The 24,778-nt window shown below is 41.1% G+C and overlaps 2 protein-coding genes across 3 annotated transcripts in view; one reads left to right on the top strand and one right to left on the bottom strand.

Moving 5' to 3' along the window:
* The window catches only part of ZFR (zinc finger RNA binding protein), a 47,161-nt gene extending 43,007 nt beyond the window's left edge, over window positions 1-4,154 (bottom strand). For both annotated transcript variants that reach the window (XR_009490274.1, XM_059873385.1), the window contains exons 1-2: window positions 4,048-4,154; window positions 3,753-3,837 (exon numbers count right to left, since the gene is read on the bottom strand). Coding sequence is in view for 1 of the 2 variants with exons in the window: in XM_059873385.1 (XP_059729368.1) it covers window positions 3,753-3,837; window positions 4,048-4,084 (122 nt within the window). In the remaining variant the exon portion in view is untranslated. The remainder of the gene's footprint in view (window positions 1-3,752; window positions 3,838-4,047) is intronic.
* Window positions 4,155-11,488: 7,334 nt separating this feature from the next.
* On the top strand, window positions 11,489-24,150 carry SUB1 (SUB1 regulator of transcription). The gene is made up of 5 exons (XM_059873349.1): window positions 11,489-11,600; window positions 13,533-13,605; window positions 15,018-15,137; window positions 20,968-21,076; window positions 23,820-24,150. Exons 2-5 carry the CDS (start codon window positions 13,534-13,536, stop codon window positions 23,897-23,899), a joined length of 381 nt encoding a protein of 126 aa, XP_059729332.1. The 5' UTR covers window positions 11,489-11,600; window position 13,533; the 3' UTR covers window positions 23,900-24,150.
* The last annotated feature ends 628 nt before the right edge of the window (window positions 24,151-24,778 follow it).

Here is a 24,778-nt window from a genome sequence, read left to right as displayed (position 1 = left end):
TCTACTGAAGGCCTTGGGAGTCTGGGCAGGTCACTGCTGACTGGAAGCTTGCCAGTGTAATTCCCATTTACAAAGGCGTGAGGCAAGAAACGGAACTGGAGACTTATTAGCGTAACCTCAGCTCCTGGAAAAACTATGGAGATACTAAGTGCTACTGGAAGGTGAAAGAATTGTTAAAGAACAATGCAATCTTCTACAGTCAACACAGTTTTACAAAGGAAAGTCCTGTTTAACCAACCTATCCTTCTATCATAAGGTCACCTGCCTCCTGGAAGAAGGGAAGGTAGTGGATGCAGTTCCAGTTTGACTAAAGTTGCTAACACTGTCCCTCAGAGCACCTTCTCCAACAAGTTGCCCAGCTGTGGGATGAGCAGGCTCACAGTGCTCTGGCTGGATGGCAGCACTCAAAGGGCTGTATTTATTGGATCCTCATCTGGCAACCAAGAGTTGGGTGCACCATCAGCAACTTGGCTAATGATTCAAACTGGGAGGTGCTGTGGATGTTCTTTAGGGACAAGAGGCCTTGGTGAGGGATCTAGATAGATTAGAGAATTGAGCAGTCATTAAATTAGTGAAATTTAAGAAGTTCAAATGCTGGATTATGCACTGGGGATGCCAAGCACAGGGATGAAGTTGCAGAGGAGTGGCTGGACAGCTGCAGAGGGAAGTGGGGCTGGCTGGTGCTGGGCTCAGGGTGGATCAGCAGCACCTGGGCAGCCCCAAGGACAAACCCCATCCCAGGGCACGGCACAGCCGGGCCAGGGAGGGGATGGTCCCGCCGGGCTCAGCCTCGGGGCGGCCTCACCTGGGCCCGGCTGGGCCCTGCAGGTGGAGAAGGATGAGAAGGTCCTTGAAGGTGTCCCAAGGAGGAAAACAGAGCTGGTGGGAGGGCTGGAAAGAACTTCCTGTGAGGAGCAGCTGAGGAATTTGGGCTTGTCCGGTTTGGGGAAAGGGAGGCCGAAGGGTGACCCCACTGCTCTCTGCAGCTTCCTGAAGAGGGGAAGGGCATGGGGAGTTGCTGAGCTCTGCTCCCTGTAATCCTGGGACAGGACATGAGGGAGCAGGTCACAGCTGCACTGGGAGAGCTTTCCTGGCCATTAGGAGGCATTTCTATACAGAGAGGGTGGTCAAGCACTGGAACAGCTTCCTGGAGAAGTGCTTGATGCGCCAGCCTGTCAGGGTTCAAAAGCATCTGGACAGTGCCCTTAGCAATGTGCTGGAAGTTGGCCAGCCCTGAGTGGGCAGGCAAGTGACTGGACAATGACTGTAGGTCCAACTGGAAGAGCCTCTTCTATTCCTTTAAAGTGAAGAGAATCTACTTAGACTGTCTTCTTTCTGATGCAAAAATTAGGCTTTTTACTTTCTCTGCATGTTTCCAGATGAAGACTTGATATATTTTGAGATATTCATACTTACAGATATTACAAGAAAGGTGTATATACTCAAAAGAATTGCAGAAATTTTTTAACTAAGTGCTGAAATCAATACAATTCTGATTATTATCATTGGGGAGCACTGAGTCATCTAAAATTGCAGACTAATATTCTTCTAACATATCAGAATTTTTCACAGCCATTTTTAGCAAGAGAGAACCTTTAAAAATATGACCAATATTAAGTTTATTATGAAAATTTCTGTTTGTTGCTATAAAAACTACAGTGTCAGAACTTCAAATGGTGTATGTATAAAGAACTAAAGACTTCAACTGCAAGTATGATTTTTTTCTCATAAAACAACTTGTTACTTTGAGCAACTTCTAAAGAATCCACAGTTTAGTTCAGCATCCAGAAACCCTTTTATTCTTCAAGATTTATGAGGTTCACCTATGCATTCAGTAGGTAGAAAAACATTTGTTTGCTTATTTATTGCCCTGGTTTCCAAGAAGACTATTTTTTTTATTCTGTGAACTGTCACTTCAAATACTGGAAAAAAACTTAAAGACTTGTTGTAAAATCAAATCTTACCACCTTCCCCTGCCACCTCCATCTCTTTCTCAAATATACTGGAGTGGAATACATGATTTGTAGCACTCTGCAAACACACCAATAAGGACCTAACAGGTCAGCTTTGTAAAAGTAAGCTCCCTCAGACATTTTAAGTGATTCTTGTGTTTTCAGCTCATAATATTAAATTCCTTCTTACAAAAGGACTACTTAAACACTGATTGCTGTGTGTCTTCACTTCCAGATGTGGTAAACACACAAATCATTTAAAGGATGTAGAGTCTTTAATGGATAGCAAATTAAACAGTATCTTAAACTTATGATAGCAAAGGAAAAAGGTTCTTTTGATCTGTTTTCCATTTTCTCAAAAACATACTTAGGATCAGCTATTAAACTTGAATGTTATTCCAATTATATAACTTCAAAGGAATTGTTCAGGATCTTTAGTCTAAAGATCACCTCAGCCCGGCAATAAAAGATGATTTTAAAAATTCATCTGCATTTCAAAACTGCAGACATACAGATCTTGGTTTATTATTCACTTAACCTTTATACTTAAAAGGAAATTCTATATATATGTCACTATAATAGTCATGTAAAATGTAAACACATACAGGCACTGTGAGCACCCAAAGGAACTAGAAGATTAACTAAATTTAATCCTCTATTAAACAACAGAGTAAATTAAATTCAGTGTACTTCACATTCATTTTCAGGAAAAAAATCAATGGAAAAACAGAGTTATTCCAACACCTCCACAAAATTGTACATTCCTAAAACTACATTAGGTATGCAATTTTTATTAGCTACTAGCACAGCTCTGCATTCATTTGTTAATAATCTCTGATATATTTGCTTTATTCTTCTGGGTTTTATCTTATTCACCACAATTTAGGCATTGAGGAAGGTCCTCATTACAGATTTATGGAATGAGCAACATAAGGTTCAAATGTGGACTTTAAGGTATCACTCCATTACAAGCTAAAATTGCAAAGATGTTCCTGACTTTGCAAATTTAGCAAATTAAGTATTATATTGTCAGAAACTGTGATATAATAGATGCTACCAATTACTTTTTAACACTCTGGCCACAATTTAGATGAACAAAACCCACAAAGATACAAAGACTTGTGGCAGTGTGTCTGTATGAGATCTGTATTGTCGATGCATTCAGACATGCAAGACACAGGTATGTATACTGTCTAACACAGTCACGGGTCCTCAAGTTCCACTACCATACTGCTCCTACTGCTAATACTGGTCTTAGAAATGAGAGTAGGACATTTTTTAAAAAGGTACCTGTGCACGAAAGTACCTCCTCTACTTTCTTAGACACATTACTTCAATTGGATTAAGTCCCCTGCTATTTTCCGGAGCTCCATCTCTCCCTGATCCATCCAGCCTCCTTTAGGTTGGTTTTCAACCCATGTTAGAAGGGATTCTGGGCTCCCACAGTGACAGCAAAGCCTTGGGGAGCAAGGCCTGTGTTCCCCGAAGCTGAGGCAGGAGACGGGCCTGGGGGCGGCACACGGCGACTCGCCGGTGCTGCTGACTGACTGAAAGTGGCCATTTTAATCTAAGGGCCTGGGGACCGATGCTGTCGCTGATCATCCTCCTCCTCCTCCTCGGCGGTGCCCAGCCCCACCTCCTACCCCCAGGCACACAGGGAGATAAGAACACACACCCGCGGGCGCGGCGGGAGGGTCCGAGCACAACCCACGGCACGGGGCAAGGGGCGGGAGTTGCCCGGGGTCCCGGCCGGGGAGAGGGGCCCTGGGGGGGGTCCCGGGGGGACGCGGCGGTGCTCACCTGTACTGGGCAGCAGCCCCGCTGTGGGTGAATCCAAAGTAGTTGCCGGTGGCCATTTTGGCATCTTCCCCCAGCCGGCTGGGCACTGCGGCGGCGGCGACCGAGGGGCGGCGGCGGCGGGGGCCATGACAGGAGGCCCGGCGAGAGGAGGCGGTGGGGAAAGAACGGGACACACAGAGGGACAAGGGTGAGAGAGAGAGAGCGCGGGAGCGCTGGGTTAGACTCGGCGCCTCAGGACCGACCCCCGCCCGCCGCCCTCTCCCCAAGCACGGACACGCCGAGAACCGCTACTCACCATAGGTGAACGAAACTACCGGGCATATGGGAATCATGAGTCCGGCCTGGCAGCGACGGCGGCGGGTGAACTCTCAACTCTCCCCCCCCTCCCTCCTCCTCCTCCTCGCTCCCTTCCCCCACCCACCCACCGACGGCGACAACGGCGGAGTGCGGCCGGGCCGGCTCCGCTTGCGCAGGCGCGGGATGTTTGCGGAGCCCGCTGGGAGATGTAGTCCGGCCCCAGCCGGGTTCCCGCTCAAGGACCAGGGAGCCGCCTCCGCCCCGGGGACCGCGTGCGCAGGCGCGGGATGTGCGCGGGAGTCGCTGGGAGGTGTGGTCCCGCTGGCCGGCCATGAGGAGCCGCGCTCGCGGCGCCCATGGAACACACGCAGACATGCATGTGGATATACGGTGTGTAAGGTCCCGCCGTGGCTCCTGTGTGCTTACTGCACCTGCAACGCTGCTACAGCCTCAGCCACACAGCGCCCATTCCCCGTGGCTTTTCCAGAAACCAGCAGTCCGTCAGATCACTCCTGAAACGCGCTGGGCAGCACATTGCGGCCCGTGCAGCGCTCTCCCGATCAAAGGGGCTGAATGAGCCTCCGTTCCGCATGGCTCTGCCGCTCCTTCCGGCAAATCCTTCCCTCTGAGCATCAGATATCCCCCAAAACTGAACAAAGCAAAACTTGAATGCTCAAATACTTTCATCCCCTTTATGTATTTTGCCTGTGCTACAGTGTGCATTATTAGTAGAGTAATCAAGGCTTATAAAACGATTAATAAACACTGGATTAAGTATAATGTGTCATTTTGGACATAATTTTGTCTACTATAAACTAAGCCTCTTTAAAACATACCTGTTTGATATGCCCTCCTGCAGTCCTAACAAAAGCAGGGATTCCCACATCCCACAGTAGCTGTTGTCATAAGCAGTACGACTGTGAGGATATTATTTTTCATAAAATGAGAAGAGGAAAGTACTTCCTCATCTCATAGCTAACATTACTGCAGCTGAATATGAAGTACAGCCATTCTCAATGCCAAACATCATTCCCAATTCACTGCACATAATTTGTTGGCCATTATTATTAATTTTGCATAGGAACTGAATATTACTGTATCTTCTATTCATTCTTATCCTAATCAAGCACAACAGTAAATGAAATCTCCTTGGTTCTGCCCAAAGTGCTTTTCTGGGAAGAAACTGGCTACTGTGTGAATATTTAATTGCTACAGACTAGGAAAGAAAAGTCTTAATCTACAATTCCATGGGACAGTACTCAAGGAGAAGGCTCTACAGAAACCGTCTGTAGAAGAACTTAGAAGACATGACCTCTGTCATGAAAATCTCAATTGGCTCAGGAGATACAAATTATAAAAAGATTTATGATTCATATAGATGTTTATATCTATCCTTACATCTATTAAAAATTGTTCATAATTAGACCACTGGATCATGCTGCTTGGACAAGAAGACAACACAGGTATTTTTTGTTCCACTGTCTTTCAAGTTTTTCCAGTTATAAGCCTTCCAATATCCTAATAAATAGACAATATTCAATACACATTTCATTAAAAATATAAGCATCTATACATACACACAGACATATCTTTCATCAGTGCATCACTAAAGCTATTTTTTGCAAAGTAGGTAGGCTTGCTATTGCTATTCATTTATGAGATGAACTTCAAAGAATGACAGAATCAGATTGGCTGGGGTTGGAAGGGACTTTAAAGATCATCTGATTCCGACTCCCCTACCATAGACAGGAACACTTTTCACTAGTCCTTGTTGCTCAGAGCCCCATCCAACCTGCCCTGAACTTTGTCACAGATGAGGCACCCACACCTTCTCTGGGCAACCTTTGCCAGTACATCATCGCCCTCACAGTAAAGAAGCTCTTCCCAATATCTAAGCTAAACCTACTTTCTTTCAGTTTCCCCCTTGTCCTGTCACTCCGGGCTCTTGTAAACATTCTCTCTCCATTGTTCCTGTAACCTCCCTTTGGGTACTGGAAGGGCCCATTAAGGTAACCCCAAAGCCTTCCCTTCTCCATGCTGAACAAACCCAATTCACTCACCCTTTTCTCATAGAAGCAGTGCTCCAATTCCTCTCATCAACTCAGTGATGCTCCTGTGGACCCTCTCCCAGATGTATATCAACATTATTAATACATACTTCTAATGATAGGTATTATTTTATAATAATAAACTTGGAATATTTATGCTCTTTTCAACTTTGTCTCCATGAAAAATGATCAGAAAAAAACCAAAAAACTCAAGGCTTTCTTACTCACAACCAAGATTTTTGAATTAGGTTTCATAACTTTTCTTCATCCAAGTAGTTTCTAGTAGTTAAAATTCAAATACTACAGCCTTTATGTTGTGATTTCAGCTTATTTCTGAGCATAAGCTCCCATCTGGCAGCCCAATTCAGCTGCAATTTCAGAAGAAGTTTCAGATTACTTTCCTGTGTGAATTTTGCATTTTGAGTGCATACATAACTTGAAAAAGAATATAACGTAGTTTATAAGAAGTCATACTTTTTAAATGTGACCAAAAAAAAAAAAAATTTAAAAGCCAAGGTTTCTTTTCTCCTTGGGAAAAAAAGCCCCAAACCACTAGTATTATACAGGTCTTTCCCTCAGCAGTTTCCTAATAAGAACCTGATGCTTCCTGGTGACTTTGTGAACCATTACATAACATCTATTTATGCTACTACTAGCTTGCAGGATCAGATTCATGGTCTATACTTAAAAAACCTCAGTGGGTTATAAAACAAGATTCCATCTCCTTAAGACATGTATCAGATTGCTTCAAAATAAAACAGTAATAAATTCAGATTAGATCCTTAAGGGCATTTTGACCTTTACTGATTTCTATATCTTTAACTGGAAGGATAATACATGGAGTGATAAAGTGCAAGTTGTGGCACAGGGAGAAAGAAAAGCTTTAGTGAAACATGGAAAAGGTATTTTTTTAAATAGGAAAAAGCAACTTCTCTATCCCCAGTCCTAATAAGATTACAGAAGAACAGCGAAGAAGTTCCAGAATGAAAACATATACTGGAACACAAATCTTTAATTTGGAATTATATACAGCAGATACTCTCTCTGTGTAAAGTTCAAAGTGTCTAAAAATATCTCAGACAAAAATGGCAAGTGAGCTGGCATTCAGGAAAATACATTTTTGACCTTCATTTCAACCATATGAGGAGAGATCTCCAAAATATGGTGAGAAGAAGAAAGCAATACAATAACAAGCAAGTGTCATCAATCCTACTATTTAACTTTTAATATCCCAAGATGCATGTGATAATGTTTCTGCTGCTGCCACAGGACTGCAAAGCTGCAACTGAAACACAATGGGGAAAACTAAATGTTTTTAAATCTCAAGATTTGGTAAGTAAGATTAGGTAAGATTTCCTGGAGGCAACCTTCCAGTTTATGTAAAAGCAGGCTCTCAGCCAGCCTTTGCGCGCCCACCAGAGGGCAGAGCCATGCAGCAGAAGGTGAAAGCTTTCCAACACTGCACAGACCATGTCAACAAAAGCTGCTTTTATTTCCTGAAAAGGTAATTTAATACTTAGCGCTCTCTTTGTAAATGCTCTAGATAAAAAGAGACTTAAAATCAGAATATGGAGACCAATGCTATCTTCTCACCTGGAAATTATTTCAGATAGCTAGAAAGACAAGACATTCACCAGCTTATCAACCTTCTGTTTAAGAGTGAAATTACATTTTTTTAAGAAGACCCCATACTTTTCAATTATTAAAGCAAAAAAGTTTTACTTTTAACAACAGGATTTAGATATTGTACGGTGACCATAACAACAGACCTATTAAACTATTGATGGAAGTTGTTACTTTTTAGGTTGCTAAATTGCAACATAAAAAAATCCCCACTTCCCAAGCATAATAAAAAGTTATGCAAGTATTGATGCAAACTCAAATTACATGATACAGAAGAGAAATGAACCAGTTCCACAAAAAAAATCCACTGTATGGTAGCATCCCTTACTGTTTCTTTCCTGGCACTTTAATAAAACTACTGCTAACCTACCCTTTCATGGCAGATTTCTTCTTCCACCTTTAAAACTAGTAAGCACAAACCAAAGCTTTAACAGCTGTCCCACTTAAGGTTTGCCCCAAAATACTTTTCTTGCTAGCTCTACTATTTCTAACCAGAGGAGTCATCCTTTGCAGTTAGCAATTGCTATGTGATCAGAAGCACCAGCATGTATTTTTCAGCATTCCCATTCAAATCTGCAAATCTGCATGCTAAAATCTGTTACTGAAGAAAAAAACTAATGCTTCAACGTTCTTCTCTGCCGAAGACATGTGGGATATGAAATGAGGCAATCAGGCAGTAACTAGAAGAATTTAAGCCCTTTTAAGGCAGCTACAGAAGAAAAGTGTCTGATGAAGGAACAAACCCATTACAAAAGTCTATTTTAAGAGCTCAGAAAGTGAACTATACTCCTTGGGGGGATAGATGACTCACTCAGAAGGTAATAGCAGAGATTTACCTTGGAAAAATTATGGCTCTTTTCCCACTGTTTTAAAGACAGCATTTTTTTCTTAGTATCTTCTTTCTTCTTTTTTAAATACAATAAAATATAGTGAAGATAATTTACCAAGAGCTCAAACCGCCGCTCTACTCAATGACCAAAATATTTCTCAAAGAAATATATCATTCCTGAAAAGCAGAACATGAAATCCCAGTTGCAGCAAACCTTCCCTTCCTCTTACTAACCTGCTATTTAGGAATTCAGCTGTAAAAATAAACTTGGTGCTTGCTTTGGAGGAAATACTGCAGGTGGGAGAAATTAACTTATTAAGAGCCAGCAGAAAATGTTTCTTTTAGTCAGTTTGATTTATGTCAAAACTGAAAGAATTGATTAGAAATGCATAAAGAATTGTTGATTTGAATAAACAATTCCTTGATGATTTGATTAAAACCCGAACATTCTTTTTGTACCAAGTGTTGACCTGTAAAAAAGCAAAGCATATACGGATTACAAAAAGTAAAGCATATACAGATTACAAACACCTAAACTCTCATTATGCCTCTAACATGAAAAATTAGCGTAAAATAGTTGAAAAGAGTAACTGTATTTTTTTACAACTTAATAGTCCTTATTTTGAGATGATCTTGTTGTTGGAGTTAAATATTAAGTGTTACACTATATCTGTTCATCTTCCCCAATTACATGGCTTGACAAGCCAGGTGTTGCTGCAGCGGTGATAATTGCTATATTGCCTGGATATCATTTACTGTACTTTGACCCCTGCTTATATAAACAGCTGTATTTTTATCTTCCAAAGGTCAGAGATGTAGTAAGAATTGTATCTTTTTCTATTTTTCTTTTCATTTTGCGATCTTCATGACATTGTGAAACTGCAAGTTACTAAGGATTATTTAGATGAGTGCACTTCCTATTTCTGGTATTTCCTTTCTGTTTTCCTGCTATTAAAGTGAAGAAGTGAAAGGCACTTGTCACAGCAAAAGCCAGTTTACTTCATGATGAGGGCTCTAAAGACTTCATAGATCCCCTCTGAAAACTTTTTTGTCCACCTCCTTGAAGTACTTTTTCAGAAACACTGCTTAGAACTTGCAGCTGCTCATGCTGATTTTGGACAATTATTCCTTCCAGAAACATGTTGTTTGCCTTTCTGGCCCATATTAATAAACAGAGATCTTTGCAATTAAAAAAAAAAGCCAAAGACTTTTGCTTTTCAACACTTTATTAATAGGTGTTTGTTATTGGAGTTATGAAGGCTGATCAACAACCACTATGTCACTCAGCCTGTATCAATTTTATCTGGAAGCTAGAACTGGGATTGTAGTCCGCTTCCTATTTTTTATAGTTTGCTTGCACTTTTTACAAAAAGCTTGTACTCACGAGGTAGCAAAAGCATAAGCCTAGAGTTAGTAGAAATGAGAAAAGGACTCAACTGATACAGGGTGTCTGAAGAATTGTCATTGCTCACAACACGACTTCATGACCCATTGCTGCAAACAGCGATCAGCAAATAGGAGCAAGCTGTGTTCGTTTTGTGTGAATCATGCCCGTATTTTAATGTTAGTAATAGGATTAAATTCATTATATTCATTATATATTCATAACATTACATTCATCATGAACTGAAAGGCTCAACAGGTAACACAGAAGACACAACATGAAGCCACTTAGTGCTCTGACAGCATGCCTGGCCTATCGCACTCTGCAAAGGCTGATAAAAATCGCCTCTTACAAAGCTGAGGGCAGAGGGCACTTTCCTCACCTTCCTTCCATCTCGGTGTGTCTCAGAAGCAGAACTCGTTTAGGTGAACTCAGTCTTGTGAAGCCCTCCTCAGCAGGGCGCTTGGGACGCATCACCACGTGAACACGCTGCAGAAAAAACCCCAACATTGTCAGTATGTTTTCAAGCTTATTTGCTTGGACAACTTTTAAAACGTAGGTGTTTAAAAGAGGCGCTGAGACAGTTTTATTTAACCTTCCATCCCCGGTGCTCCAGCCCCTGCGGAGCCGGCCCGGACAGGTGCCCTGCTGCTCCCCGGTCCCTAGCTGCAGAGCCTCGCGGTAAGAGAAGGAAACCCGGGGCACCGGTGGCAGAAGGGGGATCGGGTGGCAGAAGCGGAAGCATCAGGAGGGGAAGCATCGGGAGGGGTTGCGAGCGGCGCCCCAGGTGCGGCGGGGCCGTGGTTTCGCTATGCAAAGCCGCCGCAGCCGCACCCTGCCTCACGCCGCTGCCCGGGCGGCATCGAGGAACCGCTGCAGAGCGTGAAAAAACCCTGCTATTTATGAATTATTGTAGGGTTTTTTTCTGCCTTGAGAAGACTGAGGGGATACTTCAGAGAACGACAGAATCAATTTGGAAAAGATCTTTGAGACAACCGAGTCCAACTTATGACTCAAATACCACCAGGTCAACGAGACCATGGCACAAAGTGCCATTTCCAGTCTTTCCTTAAACATCGCCAGGGACAATGACTCCACCACCCTTCTGGGAAGTCCATTCCAATGTCTAATCGTTTCTGTGAAGAAATTCTTCCTAAGGTCCATCGTAGTCTCCAGCTCCCTCACGAGGGGAAGCAGAGGGGCTGGTACCGATCTCTTCGCTCTCGTGGCCGGCGACAGGATTCGATGGCGAGTCAGGGGATGTTTAGGATGGATACCAGAAGGTTTTTTACTCAGAAGGTGGTTAGGCACTAAAACAGACTCCCCAGAAAGGTAGTCACAGCACCAAGAAGTGTTCGGACAAAGCTCTCAGGCACAGGGTATGACTCTTGGAATGTCCTGTGCAGGGCCAGGAGCTCGAGTAGATGTCCTCTGAGAGTCTCTGCCAACTCAGGACTTTCTGTGATCCTGTAAAATCTCCTTTCCAGCACTGCGATCCCTTTCCTGCCCCTCAGAGGAGGCGGGAACGAGCGACTACGGGGACAAAGGGCCGCGTTCCCTTTAAAGCCGCCCCCCGCCGCCCCACGTGAGCGGCCCGGGGCGGGCGTTCCGAGCCGCGTCAGTTCCGCTTCTGTCGCGCCGCGGAGGAGCCACGCGCGGAGCAGGACGTAAGTGCTGGGTCCCCCCTGCGCTCCCCCGCCACGCCGCCATTTTCTCCCGCGCGCCCCTTCCCACGACCCCTGCCCCACCGCCGTGGTACCTCCCGGCCCAATCGGGCAGCCGCGGATGGGTGGCGCCGAGGCGAGGCTTCCCCTTGTTCCTCGAGTGCCCGTAGTGCCCAGCGGGAGGGATGCCCCGCTGTGCAGCGGGAGGAGCGAGGCGCCGCTACCGAGGGGGAGCTGCCATGTTGGGGGGCACAGAGTCTGATCGAGGGATAAGATGGCGCCCGGCCGCTCTCCCCCGAGCGTCGGGGGCCGGGGGTAGACCCGGCCCGCCGGCGACCCCTGGCCCGCTAGTTTCCGTGCTGTCCTTTTCCTCCGCTCAGCCACGGGTAGCCCGCAGTCCCTTCGCTGCCGCCCTGCCCTAGGAGATTTGGGCGTTTTCGCCCGCCCACCCCCTCGCCCCCAGCCTTGTTCGGGTCTCCACTCTTCGGGGGGCGACACGAGCCGTGGAAAAGAGGAATAGGGGAGGAAAATGGCGGCTGGGATCCGCCTACCAGGAGTTCCCGAGTCGTATTCCTTTCCTTAGCTTTCCCTGGTCTCTTTTGGCCTGGCTCATCCCGTCCCCCTCGCTGGCGCTGCGGTGTCTCCTCACGCTCGGCCTCTCCCGGGGGGCACCCACTACCCACATCCCTTTTTCCTCCGGTTTCCGCCCACACATTCCTCCATATTGTCCCTTTCTCCGTCCCATGCGGACCCCGGGGTCATTCCCCGAACATCGTTTGGCTCGCCGACTCAGTGTCATCCGTTTGCTTATTTTCACATTGTCCCATTCCAGCATTCCTCTGCCTCCATCCTAGAGCGTGGCTTGTGTGTGCTTCCTCACACCTTGTATCCTGTGCAGTGCTGAAGCTTCCGTCCTTGTGCTACAGGCTATTACCTCAGGTCTTGCCCTACTTTAGAACTACGTTGATCCATTGGCATTATTTGGACTCTGGCTTGGTTGTTTTGTTTTGTTGGGGTTTTTTTTGGGTGTTTTTTTTTTGCCATTTGCATATGTGGGGGTTTTTTTCCACTGCCCGTTTAAGAACGCTATTACTCCTTTTTGTCTTTCCTGGGATACTCTGTAATACTATCTTGGCCTTTCCTAGCTGAGGTTTGTATTGTACACTTTCAGGGGTGCTTAATTTTACTCTAAAAGACCAAATGAGCAGTATGTTTGTTACAGAGAGTTTCTAGCAGCAGGGAAGATGTGTAACCGCTATACCTAACCACATGTTTGCATACTAGGGTGACGTGCAAGGACACCTGGCAGCACGCCTTCAAGGAATGCTGAGTGTCTGCTTGTCTGGCAAATTAATAGTCTCCAGTGACTGATGTGTTGAAGTTGCGGTGAAAAGATTAATTGCAGTGCTGGAGCTCTCTGTAGCTGAAGCGTATTTCAGACTGTTAGATTATAGGTGGGAGCCCAAGCGTTTCGTGTGTGACAATTGTGCAGCATGTTGCTTGCAAATGCAGTTGGGTGAAATGCCTATGCCAGAGTGTACATACTGCTAGACTGTTAATAACTCATGTTTGAGGAGGTAGAAGAAAGGATTCAGCTGAAGGGCACTATTGTATTGTGTGTTTTACATTGAGGGTTTTGCCATGTGCAGGGATATATGAAAATTGTGAAAAATTATTCTGCTGTAGACAGTTCAGACGCCAAACCATTGCATTTAATGTGCTCTAGATGTGTTTTAATGCAGTTGCAGCAAAAAGAGGGAAGAGTGTTTGATATTGCATCTGCAGTGCATATTAAAGCTTAAATGAAAAGGCAGGAAAATCTTTAGGACGGCTTGAAGAAGATGAGCCAGTACAAACAGGTTTAAAGATTGCTTTCCAGCCAAAATGGAATGTTATTCCTTATATAGTGTTTTCATGTTATTTTTCTTTTCCCAGAATGCCTAAATCAAAGGAACTTGTATCTTCAAGCTCATCTGCCAGTGATTCAGATAGTGAAGTTGACAAAAAGGTGAACAATACATACAATTCACTACTGTATTAACTCTTTCGTTTCAGGCTGGGGTTAAGGAATTAGGTGAGCATTATGCTACAACGTGTATGTCATTCCATGTAATTTATCAGACACTTTAAGAAACTTTCTCTTCCACCCACTCATCTCAACAACTGCAACAACAAAAACCAAACAATCCACCTTCCAAGTATGGGTGGATTGCATAATTTTTTCCCTGAAGAAAAGTTTTTTCTTTAGTTGCACTTTGTTTTCTTCATGCCATTCCATATGATAATTGCAAGTTCCCTGTGATTCTTTGCTGCTTTGTGGCAAGCTTCTGAACTCTTCTGTATCAACTGCTCTGGTGGGAAGAATTAGAGCTTGAGAACATGCCTACAGCCACCCTCTGCCATTTTAATATATGGATTACTTCTCCATAACAAAAATCTGCACTTGCCCTGTGCTTCTTGTGTCACTTGTTTGCATGGGTTTTTTCTCTGTTTCATATTCTTTTATTTGCTGTTACACCTTATGCTTAAGCTGAGCCAACCTGAGTTGATAAATTTTAAGATGATTGTTATAACTGTATAAATCAAATGTTTCCGTTTAATTTAAATAGTTACTTAAATTAGAAGTTTTTGTAGATGTGCCAGTCATTTGAGCAAAAGCAGAATGATTGTAGAAATCAAAGTGATTTAGCAAAAAATTGTTAATTTATCTTTTTTAAGAAATGCTAGGTGGTAACACAGACATCAGGTCTTTTAATGTAGTACAGTACATGGAGAGATCTGGTCTCCTATTTTTACTTGAGTAGAAATAGTAACTTTGTAGCTTCTCTGTGTAATCTGATTTACAGATGATATTGTCTGAATGCTTTAAAAAGTCACATAATTTATCATGCTGCGGGCAGTGATTAGATACTTATTAAAAAAAACCCAATGATCTGATAGAGGTGATTTCCAGATTTTTTTATTATCTTGATTAATTATCCTAATTATTTTTCTAGATTATTTATCTTATCTATTTTTGTTGTTGTTGTTGTTGGGTTTTTTTTGAGGTGTTGCAAGCTGTTCTGTACTTTTTGTTCCATTTAGGGGAGAAGAGGGTGCCGTTTCCATCAGACTTAGTTTTTTTATTAAAACTACTGAACTGACAGTGTTACTGTGCAAAAAGAGAATGATTCCTGAAATGTATTTTGATGTGATTAAATTCTCTTCAAAGCCAAAGTGTTACTTCACTTAGAACAGAATCAGGCTTATTTTGAAGTTTTTAAATTCCAGCCTAAATGTACAGTATTGAATTCCTGCCTTCACAGCAAGAAGGTGATAAAGTGCATTTCTTGGTAGTAGGCTGTGACATACAATGTAAACTTATCTGTAGCATACAGAGTGATTGTGGCTCATGCTTTTCTTTTTTTGTTTCACTCCAAGGCAAAGCGGAAAAAGCAAGTAACTCCCGAAAAACCTGTGAAGAAACAAAAGACTGGTGAAAGTTCAAAAGGTGCAGCTTCTTCTAAGCAAAGCAGTAACAGAGATGAGAATATGTTTCAGGTAAAATTGATGACTCATAGAGCCTGGTTAAGGTAGCGTTACATCATATGTTGTATAAATTTTATGAGGTGATCTGAACTTCCTGACTGTGTAGTGCCTGGCCTCCTGGAATCCTTGGCTGAAGGGTATTATGATGCTGGCGTTCAGATGAGATGCTCAGAAAAGCCTGGACGGGTTTCAACAAGAGTAAAAGAATCTGAGTTGTATCAATTGATCTAATTCTCATGACTTTGCTCCTGGTATGTGTGGGTAGTCATTTTGTCAGTAAATACAGCGCTTGCTATCAGTAGACTTGAAATATTAGATCAGGTTTTTCTCTACATGGAAATGTTTTTTTTTAATTAGGGCTCTTGAAAAATATGTTCTTGGAAACCAAAATGTGGACTCTTCGTTCCTATTTAACTAGGTCAAGGGCAACTTGGTCTTCTGTGTTATTACAGCATCTTGGAATAAGTTTTGTTTGTTCTTTTATGTTATGATGTAGGGTTTTATCACTGAACATCCATAAAGATAATAACTTGTGGTATTGCCTTGTTTTTAAGATGGGATGAATGTCTGTTTATCAGTAGAAAGATGGATTTGTGAATTCAGGGTTTTGCAGTTCCCAGGGTTAGCCAAGGCAGTAGCAGTGCGTGCTAAGGGTTGATACACAGCTCAGAATTAGCTGTTTTGGGGGTATGGATCAAGATCTATTAAAGGGCTCTGACTAGCTGGCTGGAAAGGAACTTACGTTCTTGAGGCCTTGAGTCTCAAGTTTGTGAAAGGGTGTGGGAAAGGTGCCTAGTGAGATGGCCCAAGTGCATTATAATGTAAATGAAATGGTTCTGGGCTGTGGCCATATGAAGTAGTATGGGGGAAGAAAAGTGTGTTCTAGAGAGAAAACCCGCTTAACTGATACTGCCATACAGGACAGTTATTTTTAATGTCTGAGTTCTTACTTTTCCAGTTATGTTTAGAAGGGAGAACTTCATGTGAAGGCTGTGTCTGGACTTTTGTATTGAAGGAAGTCTATAATATTTTTAGTTCTGCTTGGGCATGCTTTGAACCCCGTACGAAAAATGAAATTGTGAATTCTACAACTTAGGAAGTGAACTGCAGGTAGAACTCTAAAGAACTATGTATAAATTTAATGCTATGTTTGTAGTAAGTTTAGAAATTTTAGTTGCTATGGTTGAAGAAAGTTCAGAAATTCTAGCCTTGGAGAAAACTTCAAAATTTTTAGTGCCCCTGATGAAAAAAGGCACCCAGATCCTTTCAAATAAAAGCGAAAGTATGCATGCTCTGGTTTCTTGAAACCTCTTTGACCTAAGATAATAAAAAGTTACTAAAAACAGACAGTAGAGGACTCATATTACTCTGATAAGAACCAGGTTCTTCTGGTGTTGAGTAGAATACAGATCTTTAAATATCACCTTGACCTAAAATATCAGCGTTACCCAGTCTGTGCCTGCCTTTGAAGTAATCAACAATAAAATATTTTTTAGATTGCTCATTGTGTTATGGTGAAGCATTGTCAGTTTTTGTAGTCTACATAAACTTCTGTACAGTAACTAATATGCAGATGTTGAACTATAGAAATAAAACCGCAGTGGGTCTGAGGATACTCCCCCTGCTTCACCCTCTACCCAGGAGGGCATGGTCTTTAATTTTTTAGATCTAGTTTTGTTTGTTCTAGGTGTCTTAATGATACTAGAAACCTTTCTGGAGAGCTTCTTTCTCAAGGCAGTAAAATGATCTCTGATGTGGAAGTGACTTTGCAGTATAGCTTTACAAGAGTGGCTTCAGCTGATGGAAATCAGGCTGTAAAGCATTCATAGGGAAGTCACAAGTTCTGTGGTGTCCATATTGTGTGTGGGAGTGGCTGCAAATGATGTGAAACCAAGAGTTGTCTTGTTCTACAACCTCAGGCTGTGTTCTTGAAGCATACAGATTCCCTTAATATAGAGCTCATTGTGACTTCTGTAGTCAGAAGTTTCATAATTTTCATAAATATGTACATTTTATATTTTTGTTTGAAATTGTTGGTGTAATGGTTTTTTTGCAATGACTTAGAATAGTGTTAATGTAAGGAGAAGACAATTTGTTCAGTGTAGGACACAAGGTGTATTCTATGTATTGCATGTCTTGACCTTATTAGGTTTTTTAGGGAACTGGTATTCTCTGCAATTTGATGAAAGATATGTGTGCTGTTAGGATGCGGAAATTTATGTTACTCCCATGTGGGATGTATTACTTGAGGCCCTAAGGACAGGCATTATTTCTGTTAACCTGGAAGGGTTTAGCCTTACTGCATTAGATTCTTGTCTGTGGCTTCAAGCCAACCTGAGCTCTGCACCATGTCCTTAGTTAGTTTGACTAATCCTATCATCTGCCTATGCCTGATTTGGATAAGGTTTGTCAGGATTCATTAATGGCTACCCAGAGCAGAACCACATTGTATGATCATGCATATAACTGAAATTGTTATTTCAGAAGTTTTCTCTGTTGTCCATACACTTCCCAACCCCTTTTTTTTTCCTTTTTTTTGTTTTTTTATGAGTTTTCACCATATTTGGGCTTTGACTTCTGAGGCATAAGTTCTTTGATTTTTCCAGTATAATTTCCCAATGTCCTTATCTTAGACTTCTGAAAGAAGATAGACATAGAAATTTATGATGCTCTGAAACTGTTACTGGTTTAGCACACTAATCACGAAACTTAGGTGGTCACTGATGCATTTCACAATTTGCTTTGTTGCTGGTGTCGCTGTTCACAGGAGTCTTGTGCTCCTTACATATGCTCATTGGCTAGGGAAGAGAGAGGATTTTTTGCTGTTCATGCTCACACTGTGGGTGTACAGTTTAATCCAGAGAAACTGGAAATAGGAAAAAGGATGAAGAAGGTGCTTGGTGAAACTCACAGAGGAAGTCAGTTGCATATCTCTGAAAGAAACAGAGATACTTTTCAGTGCTTTTTTTCTAAGAAACAGAAACCTGGAAATAATGGTTTTAATGTTTACTGATTTATGTAAGTCAACAGAGTAATATAATCTAAGGATCTGTACTATTTAATAAAAAGTATATGAACTTCTCTGTGAAGGTTGAACTGCTCCAAGTACTCAGCTGGAATTCATAACTGTCTTGATTTAACTGCAGCCAGCAGCCAAGCCCCAGGCCAAGCCCCAGGCAGCCACTTGCTCACACCCCCACCAGAGAGAATTGGAAGGGTAAAAGCTGAGAAACTCAAGGATTGAGATGAAGACAGTTTAATAGAGAAAGCAGAAGCCACACATGCAAGCAAAACAGAACGAGGAGTTAATTCATCATTTCCCATGGGCAGGCAGGAGTTCAGTCATCTCCAGGAGAGCAGTGCCCACCACACCTAAGTGTCACTTGGGAAGACAAATGTCATCATGCCCAACATGCCCCCTTCCCTCTTCTTCCCTTCACTTTATATCTTGAAGGTGATGTCATGAGGAGGCATTTGGTGAGCTGGGGTCACCTTTCCTGGCTGTGTCTCCTCCCACTCTCCCAAGCACCCCCAGCTTCCCTGCCAGCGTGGCAGTGTGAGAAGCAGAAAAGGCTTTGGCTCTGTGTAAGCTCTGCTCAGCAGTAACTAAAACATCTCTGTGTTATCATCACTGTGCTCAGCACAAAGCCAAAACATAGCCACGTATCAGCCAATGTGAAGAAAACTAATTTTTCTCAGTACAGCAACCCTTTCTCAGTATGCTGCTCTGGTTTTAGAGACAGAAAAATACCTTCAATCACTGGAATTACTCTTAACATTATCAGCAGGTGCATGAAAAAAGAAATATTCAGAAATTTACCTGTATCAGAATTACAGGTAGCTAAGTATCAAGGAACATCAATTTACTGACTTAATGAGTTAAGTCTAGATTTTGTTTGAGTGTAGATGTTTGTTGGAACTGTACTTTAGAAGCCTGCTTAATAGTGGCAGCTTTTGCATAGAGTTCAACTAAATATCTGAATTTAATGGGAACATTAATCTGAAATCTAGATGTGGTGTGAACTCTAACTTAATTTCAGCATTTACATAGAGAAATGCTTTTACCTAAGACTTCATGATTGAGTGAATGTAAACTTAGCAGTATTTCCCCTCACCTTACTGTAGTTGAATTAATACATAGAATCTTTCTTATCCTTGAAATCATATTCTAAACCCTTCTACTGTACTTATAGCTGTAATCTGCTATATTAAATTAGATTTTATTTCTTATGACAAATCTGGAGTTTCATGGCAAGGCACTAATATTCTTCAACAGCTGTAGAAAAAAAGGGTGCTGCAGAATGCTACTGGTTGAAGCCATTCCTGGAGGTGACCGTAAAAGTTACTGGAGTGTTAAAGGGTAAAACTAAGAAATGTTGTCCATGTAGGGTATTTAGGGTATTCTTTGCCAGGAATGCAGATGGACTTGGGCATGGTACCAGGTTTGGTCTGAAAGAGCTAAGCTGCCATAACATTATAGTTTTATTTTTGAGTTTTAAATCTGTATTGTAACTTTATAAATAAAAATACTGTCTTATTAACAGTAATGACTTAATAATTTTAAAGGATGCTTCAAAGTAAGAAAAATACTTCAGATTTCCATTGTCTTAATTGTTCTAAAATAAATTTAACATGTTATATACCATCTGCAGAAAAAGAAAAATTCATGTAAGCAAAGATAAAGCATTCATGTTTGTATCTATTTTGTGAAATGTGAGGATATGACCTTAACATCTGTGAATTATTGTAGTTGATTGGACAGTTCTTCAGTCTTACGGATCAAACATAATTCTAGTGGTTTTGGGCCAGAAGTGTGGGGCCCATCCTTAAATTGTATCAAAATGCAACATGGAGAGATAAAGGAAGTTGAAATTGAAAGTTACTGTTTTACCAGGAAGGAATGTTTTATTTTAAAATTGTGTACTTTAGAATCTGTTCTTTTGTTATATAAAATGTATCCAAAAGATACATGCAGAATTCAAAGGATTTCTTGGAATTGCAAGAAGTTTTATTTGATTATGTTGTGATTATTTATTTTCTGTTTCTCAAATTCACCTTGTACTTGGAATTTATCTGAATAGATAGATTTTTATCATGTTTGGAAGGATATTGAGTAAGCCCAAATTCAGAGTGTATTGCATAGTTGGTAGTATGATTCTTCCCAAAATTCTCCCCACTTCCCCCCACCACCCCCCCCCCAAAAAAAAAAAAAGAGGTACCCATGTAATTCAGTTGTGACACTGATTTGAAAATTATGGAATTCCAAAATCCAAGTTCCAGAATTTCATCCTGTGCTACGTACTGGTAAACTTAAAAGATTTGACTGTTCTTTGGAAGAGCTGGTGGTACGGTGAGGTGCCCATGAGGACTTGGGGGAGGGTGTGGGACAGTTGGTGGCTAATTTTCACTTTGTTAAAAAAAAAAAAGGGGGGAAGGTGTCACAGGTGAACATCTTAATTTGCTTTTTGTACTTGCGGAATGGACTAAAATTTAGATTTGGGAGTAGCGCTCCCTTTTTCCTTCTTTGTTTGGAACTTTTGCGAAGAAAGGAAATAATTTTTTTCAGAAAACAATAAATTCACGACTTGCTAGAAGTAAGCATGTAAAGAATACAGGTATTTTTATTCTAGGAGAGCTACTTCTGCATTGAGCATTACCTGCTCAACCAGTTTTAAGTCGTTACTTACTAGCCTACTGACTACTCTGAATTAAGCTTTTAATCTAGTTGTTTCTGTGGTGTCTAAAATAAGCTGCAGTGTGACATGTCAGAGTCTAATGCTGCTGGGGAAAGTGAATGCTCTAATATGTAAAATACCTAATCGACCCTTATGTGTTTTGACAGATTGGCAAAATGAGGTATGTCAGTGTTCGGGATTTTAAAGGGAAAGTCTTAATTGATATTAGAGAATACTGGATGGATCAAGAAGGTGAAATGAAGCCTGGCAGAAAAGGTATTGTTTTGCTTCATGTTACTTTGTATTGAAGCATGGTCTGCACTTTGCAGCAGAACTTCCAATATAATATTTTCCTCCTTTGTTGCTGCATTATATTTTTTCAATATTATTTTTATTTTCTTATGATTTGTGTTTTTACAAAGGATTAGTTTTGTCTGTAGGTTATGGGTAAAATCTTAAGTGAGTCTGTTTTCCTAAAGAGATCCTTCATGGTTTATGGGAAGCACGATGTCAAATAGAAGCAAATTTGGTAGGGAGCTATAAACATATTTATACCATTGCCATATTTCCTACCCCCCCCCGCCCCGGCCCCAGTTGATTAACTTAATGAACTGAATTTCCTCTTTGATTGGATTTCTTATTTCAGAATTAGCTGAAAACATTTAATCGTTTTTACAAGAGTTTTGATTTTATTAAACCAACCATGTCCTTGAGTTTCTACTAAATTTTAGATTAAAACAACCTAAACATTTAATGTGACTAATTATGAAAAAAAAATTGTTAAAAAATGTTTTAGTAGAAGGAGAAATATATCAAGTATTCCAAGTTTGTAATCTGTAGCACAGCACAAGCCATTGTACTTCAGTTGCCATTTGCACAGTTGCTTTTCATGGCAAGGCTTCACTGTGTACCCTTTTCAGAAATTCCACATCTCAAGATGGGGATTGCAGGACAGTTACAGTGGTGGTGCTGTGCTTAGTGTTATGTTGCTTCTCTCTGAAAGCCTACTTTTTATCCATTTTCATATAGCATCAGTGAAAGGTAAGTGTGAAATGTTCTGCCCTGGGATTCATAGAACCACAGAATGGTTTGAGTTGGAAGGGTCCTTGAAGATCACCTTGTTCAGCCCCACTCCCTGCTGTGGGCAGGAACACCTTCTGCTAGACCAGGTTGCTCAGAGCCTCATCTAGCCTGGCCTCGAGCACTTCTAGGCATGGGTCATCCACATTCTCTAGGCAGTCTGTGCCAGTGCATTGTCACACTCACAGTAGATAATTTCTTCCCTAATACCCACTCTAAATCTACCCACTTCCAGTGTGGAGCCATTCCTCCCTGTCCTGTCACTACATACTGTTGCAAAAAGTCCTTCCCTAGCCTCATGTACTGGCAGGCTGCTAAGTTTGAAGAAATCTAATGTACAATCACTGTAGGGTTTGTTACATTCTTCCGGCGTGCTCAGGAGCAACTCAGTAAACAGACATTTAGAAAGTTTGAGAAGCGTTTTCAACATTTCTTAAATAACCACTGAGAATAGGTTTGCATTAAGATGTATACTGGTGCTCTACAAGAAAATTGCTGGTTTTGGATTTGTAGCTAGTTAACGAAAGAGCTTACTCTCACTTCTAAGGACTTTATGTTCTGTGTTTCAAGGTAGAATTCAATAGTATGTGCACTTGGAATGGCAAACAACAACAGGATTTGATGGGTGGGCCAAGTGACAAAAATGACAGGGTGTAGATAGAAGTGTTCATCAACACAGCAAAAAGATCTGAATTTTGTTATGATAAAAATAATCTAATGCAATATGTCAATCTAATGTTTCCTTGATGCACTCATATGCTGCTTATCTATCTATCCTGAAACCAGTATAAGGAGTCAAAATTTTGTAATAAAACAAAAATAAACCCAGCAGTTTAAATTACTGTCAGTGTCTTAAACAGCAGGTCTGAATTTTGTTTGGTTCATCTGGCCTGTGAGAGAGGGACATCTTAATCCCTTAATAATGGTTAGCATACCTGACCTGTTTTCAGATGAAAACTGCCCTCCAAAGACTGGTGGAAGACTGCTTAGAGAAGCCCCATGTACACTACTTGCTATATTTTAAATTGTGGTGGTGCTCTGATAAGACAGTGATGGAAAAGAAAAGACTGTGTGCTCCAAAAATGGAATTCAAAGTTTCAGCTGTTTTCAGGTCCTCCTCTACCTTCAGGAAGAAAGCAATGAAGGAAAGCTATCACGGGGAGAGGAGAGTAATAATAATTAGTTGAAAGAGCTTGACAGGAGAAAGTAGGAAATAACTGGGAGCCTGTACTTTCCACAGAGTAGTTGTAGAAATTTTTGGGTAAGAATGAGTAGACCAAAGCAAAAATGAAACATGTGCCTGTACTCAAGCTTGAGGGGAAGGTGAGATCAAATTTAGAACTTAAGTCATGGTTTGTGGGGTACTGGATGATTATTGGTTGAATGTCACTAGAAACTGTAGAAAACTTGAAGCAAAAAGTAACTTTGGTGTTGGTTTGTGAGTGCTAGGGAGTGATAGATAGTCTTCCAAAAGGCTCCTTATAGCACCTGCTATTTGTACTACTTTATGAAAAAGGTAAAAAGCCCCCCCAGAATTACAGTACTGGAAGTACTGTAAAAGTGCAGAGCAGACCTGTCTGCATAGGTACACCTTTTAGGAGCCAACAGGAATATAAATGATTTCCTGCTTACCACGCAGGACATTTGTACTGCCTTCTGTCAAGGCCAGAATTGTTACACTTCTTGTGTTTTGCCTAGTACTTGCACAATTATGTTACACACATTTTCTTTGTAAACCTTTCTAGAAATAGCCTGAAGTTCAGGTAAAGCTTTGGAAGTGGGTAGTTTCATTTTGTAACTAAGATGGTTGTTGACGTAACTCAAGTATTAATATTATAACAGAGGCTTAGTGTATGAAAGCAGCCTTTATAATAATTGTACAAGATCCTGCACCACAATTTTCTTTTTGTCTTAAGTGTTTATTTTTAATGCTTTTCAGGTATTTCTTTAAATCCAGAACAGTGGAACCAGCTGAAGGAACAGATTTCTGATATTGATGATGCAGTAAGAAAACTCTAAAGACAAAGCCATAAAAAAACTTATATCATTTAGTTGTATTAAGCAGTCTTTTTACATTGGCTTTAGTTTTCTAAAATATTGTTTTCCAAGCTATTGTATATTTGGATTGCAAAACAATTTGTAAGATGAATACTTTTTTTATGTGCATTAAAAGTGTATTCTGAGTGAGGCTATTTGTGTGTACTTTACTAAAAGGAATTGTGTTGCTTTCACACCATGGTGTAAAATAAACAAATTAAGTAATATGTAAAGCATACTTGTTTATGGCCTTTTGATTGAACGTGTTTGCTGATAAGGCCACCTAATAGCTTTAGCTGTTGTTTTAATTTCAGTTTAGTTTACAGTAAATATTCATGTTTTATGAGGGGATTTCTTGAAATGTCTCAATTTCACTGTTATTCCGTTTTCTTTGGTATTGCCCTGCAGCTTTCTGCTTTAAGACTTGATACAAACAGTGAATACTTGGAAAAACACATTTTTGTAGATAATTTTCAATACCGTATTTGCTAATTTACCCTATTTATTCAGATGTTAACAGTCTTGAATATATAACTTTTTTTTGCATTAGTTGCATGAAGCATTATGCTGAACAATAACACTTGAACACAGAACACATGCTCTCTCTTCCCATTTTTCTGTAGCTTGCTTGGCCTAGAAAATACAAGTAGCCTTTTTTTTGGACTTTTAATGTGAAGCATTAACTTCTACAGTAATAGACACATACCTCAGAGTAAGACAGTATTTAAAGGCTCCAAATGTGGTTATTAGAACACTCTTCAAGGTTTGCATTAAATTCATTCTGGAATGCATAATCAGTTATTCTATGGAAAAGGAGTGGTTTACCTGTCTGTAGGGTTTTTGTTCATTTGAAAGTATTGC

The sequence above is a fragment of the Haemorhous mexicanus genome, chromosome Z (assembly GCF_027477595.1).
Source record: "Haemorhous mexicanus isolate bHaeMex1 chromosome Z, bHaeMex1.pri, whole genome shotgun sequence".
Lineage (NCBI taxonomy): Eukaryota > Metazoa > Chordata > Aves > Passeriformes > Fringillidae > Haemorhous > Haemorhous mexicanus.
This window is presented reverse-complemented; position numbering and strand designations above follow the sequence as displayed.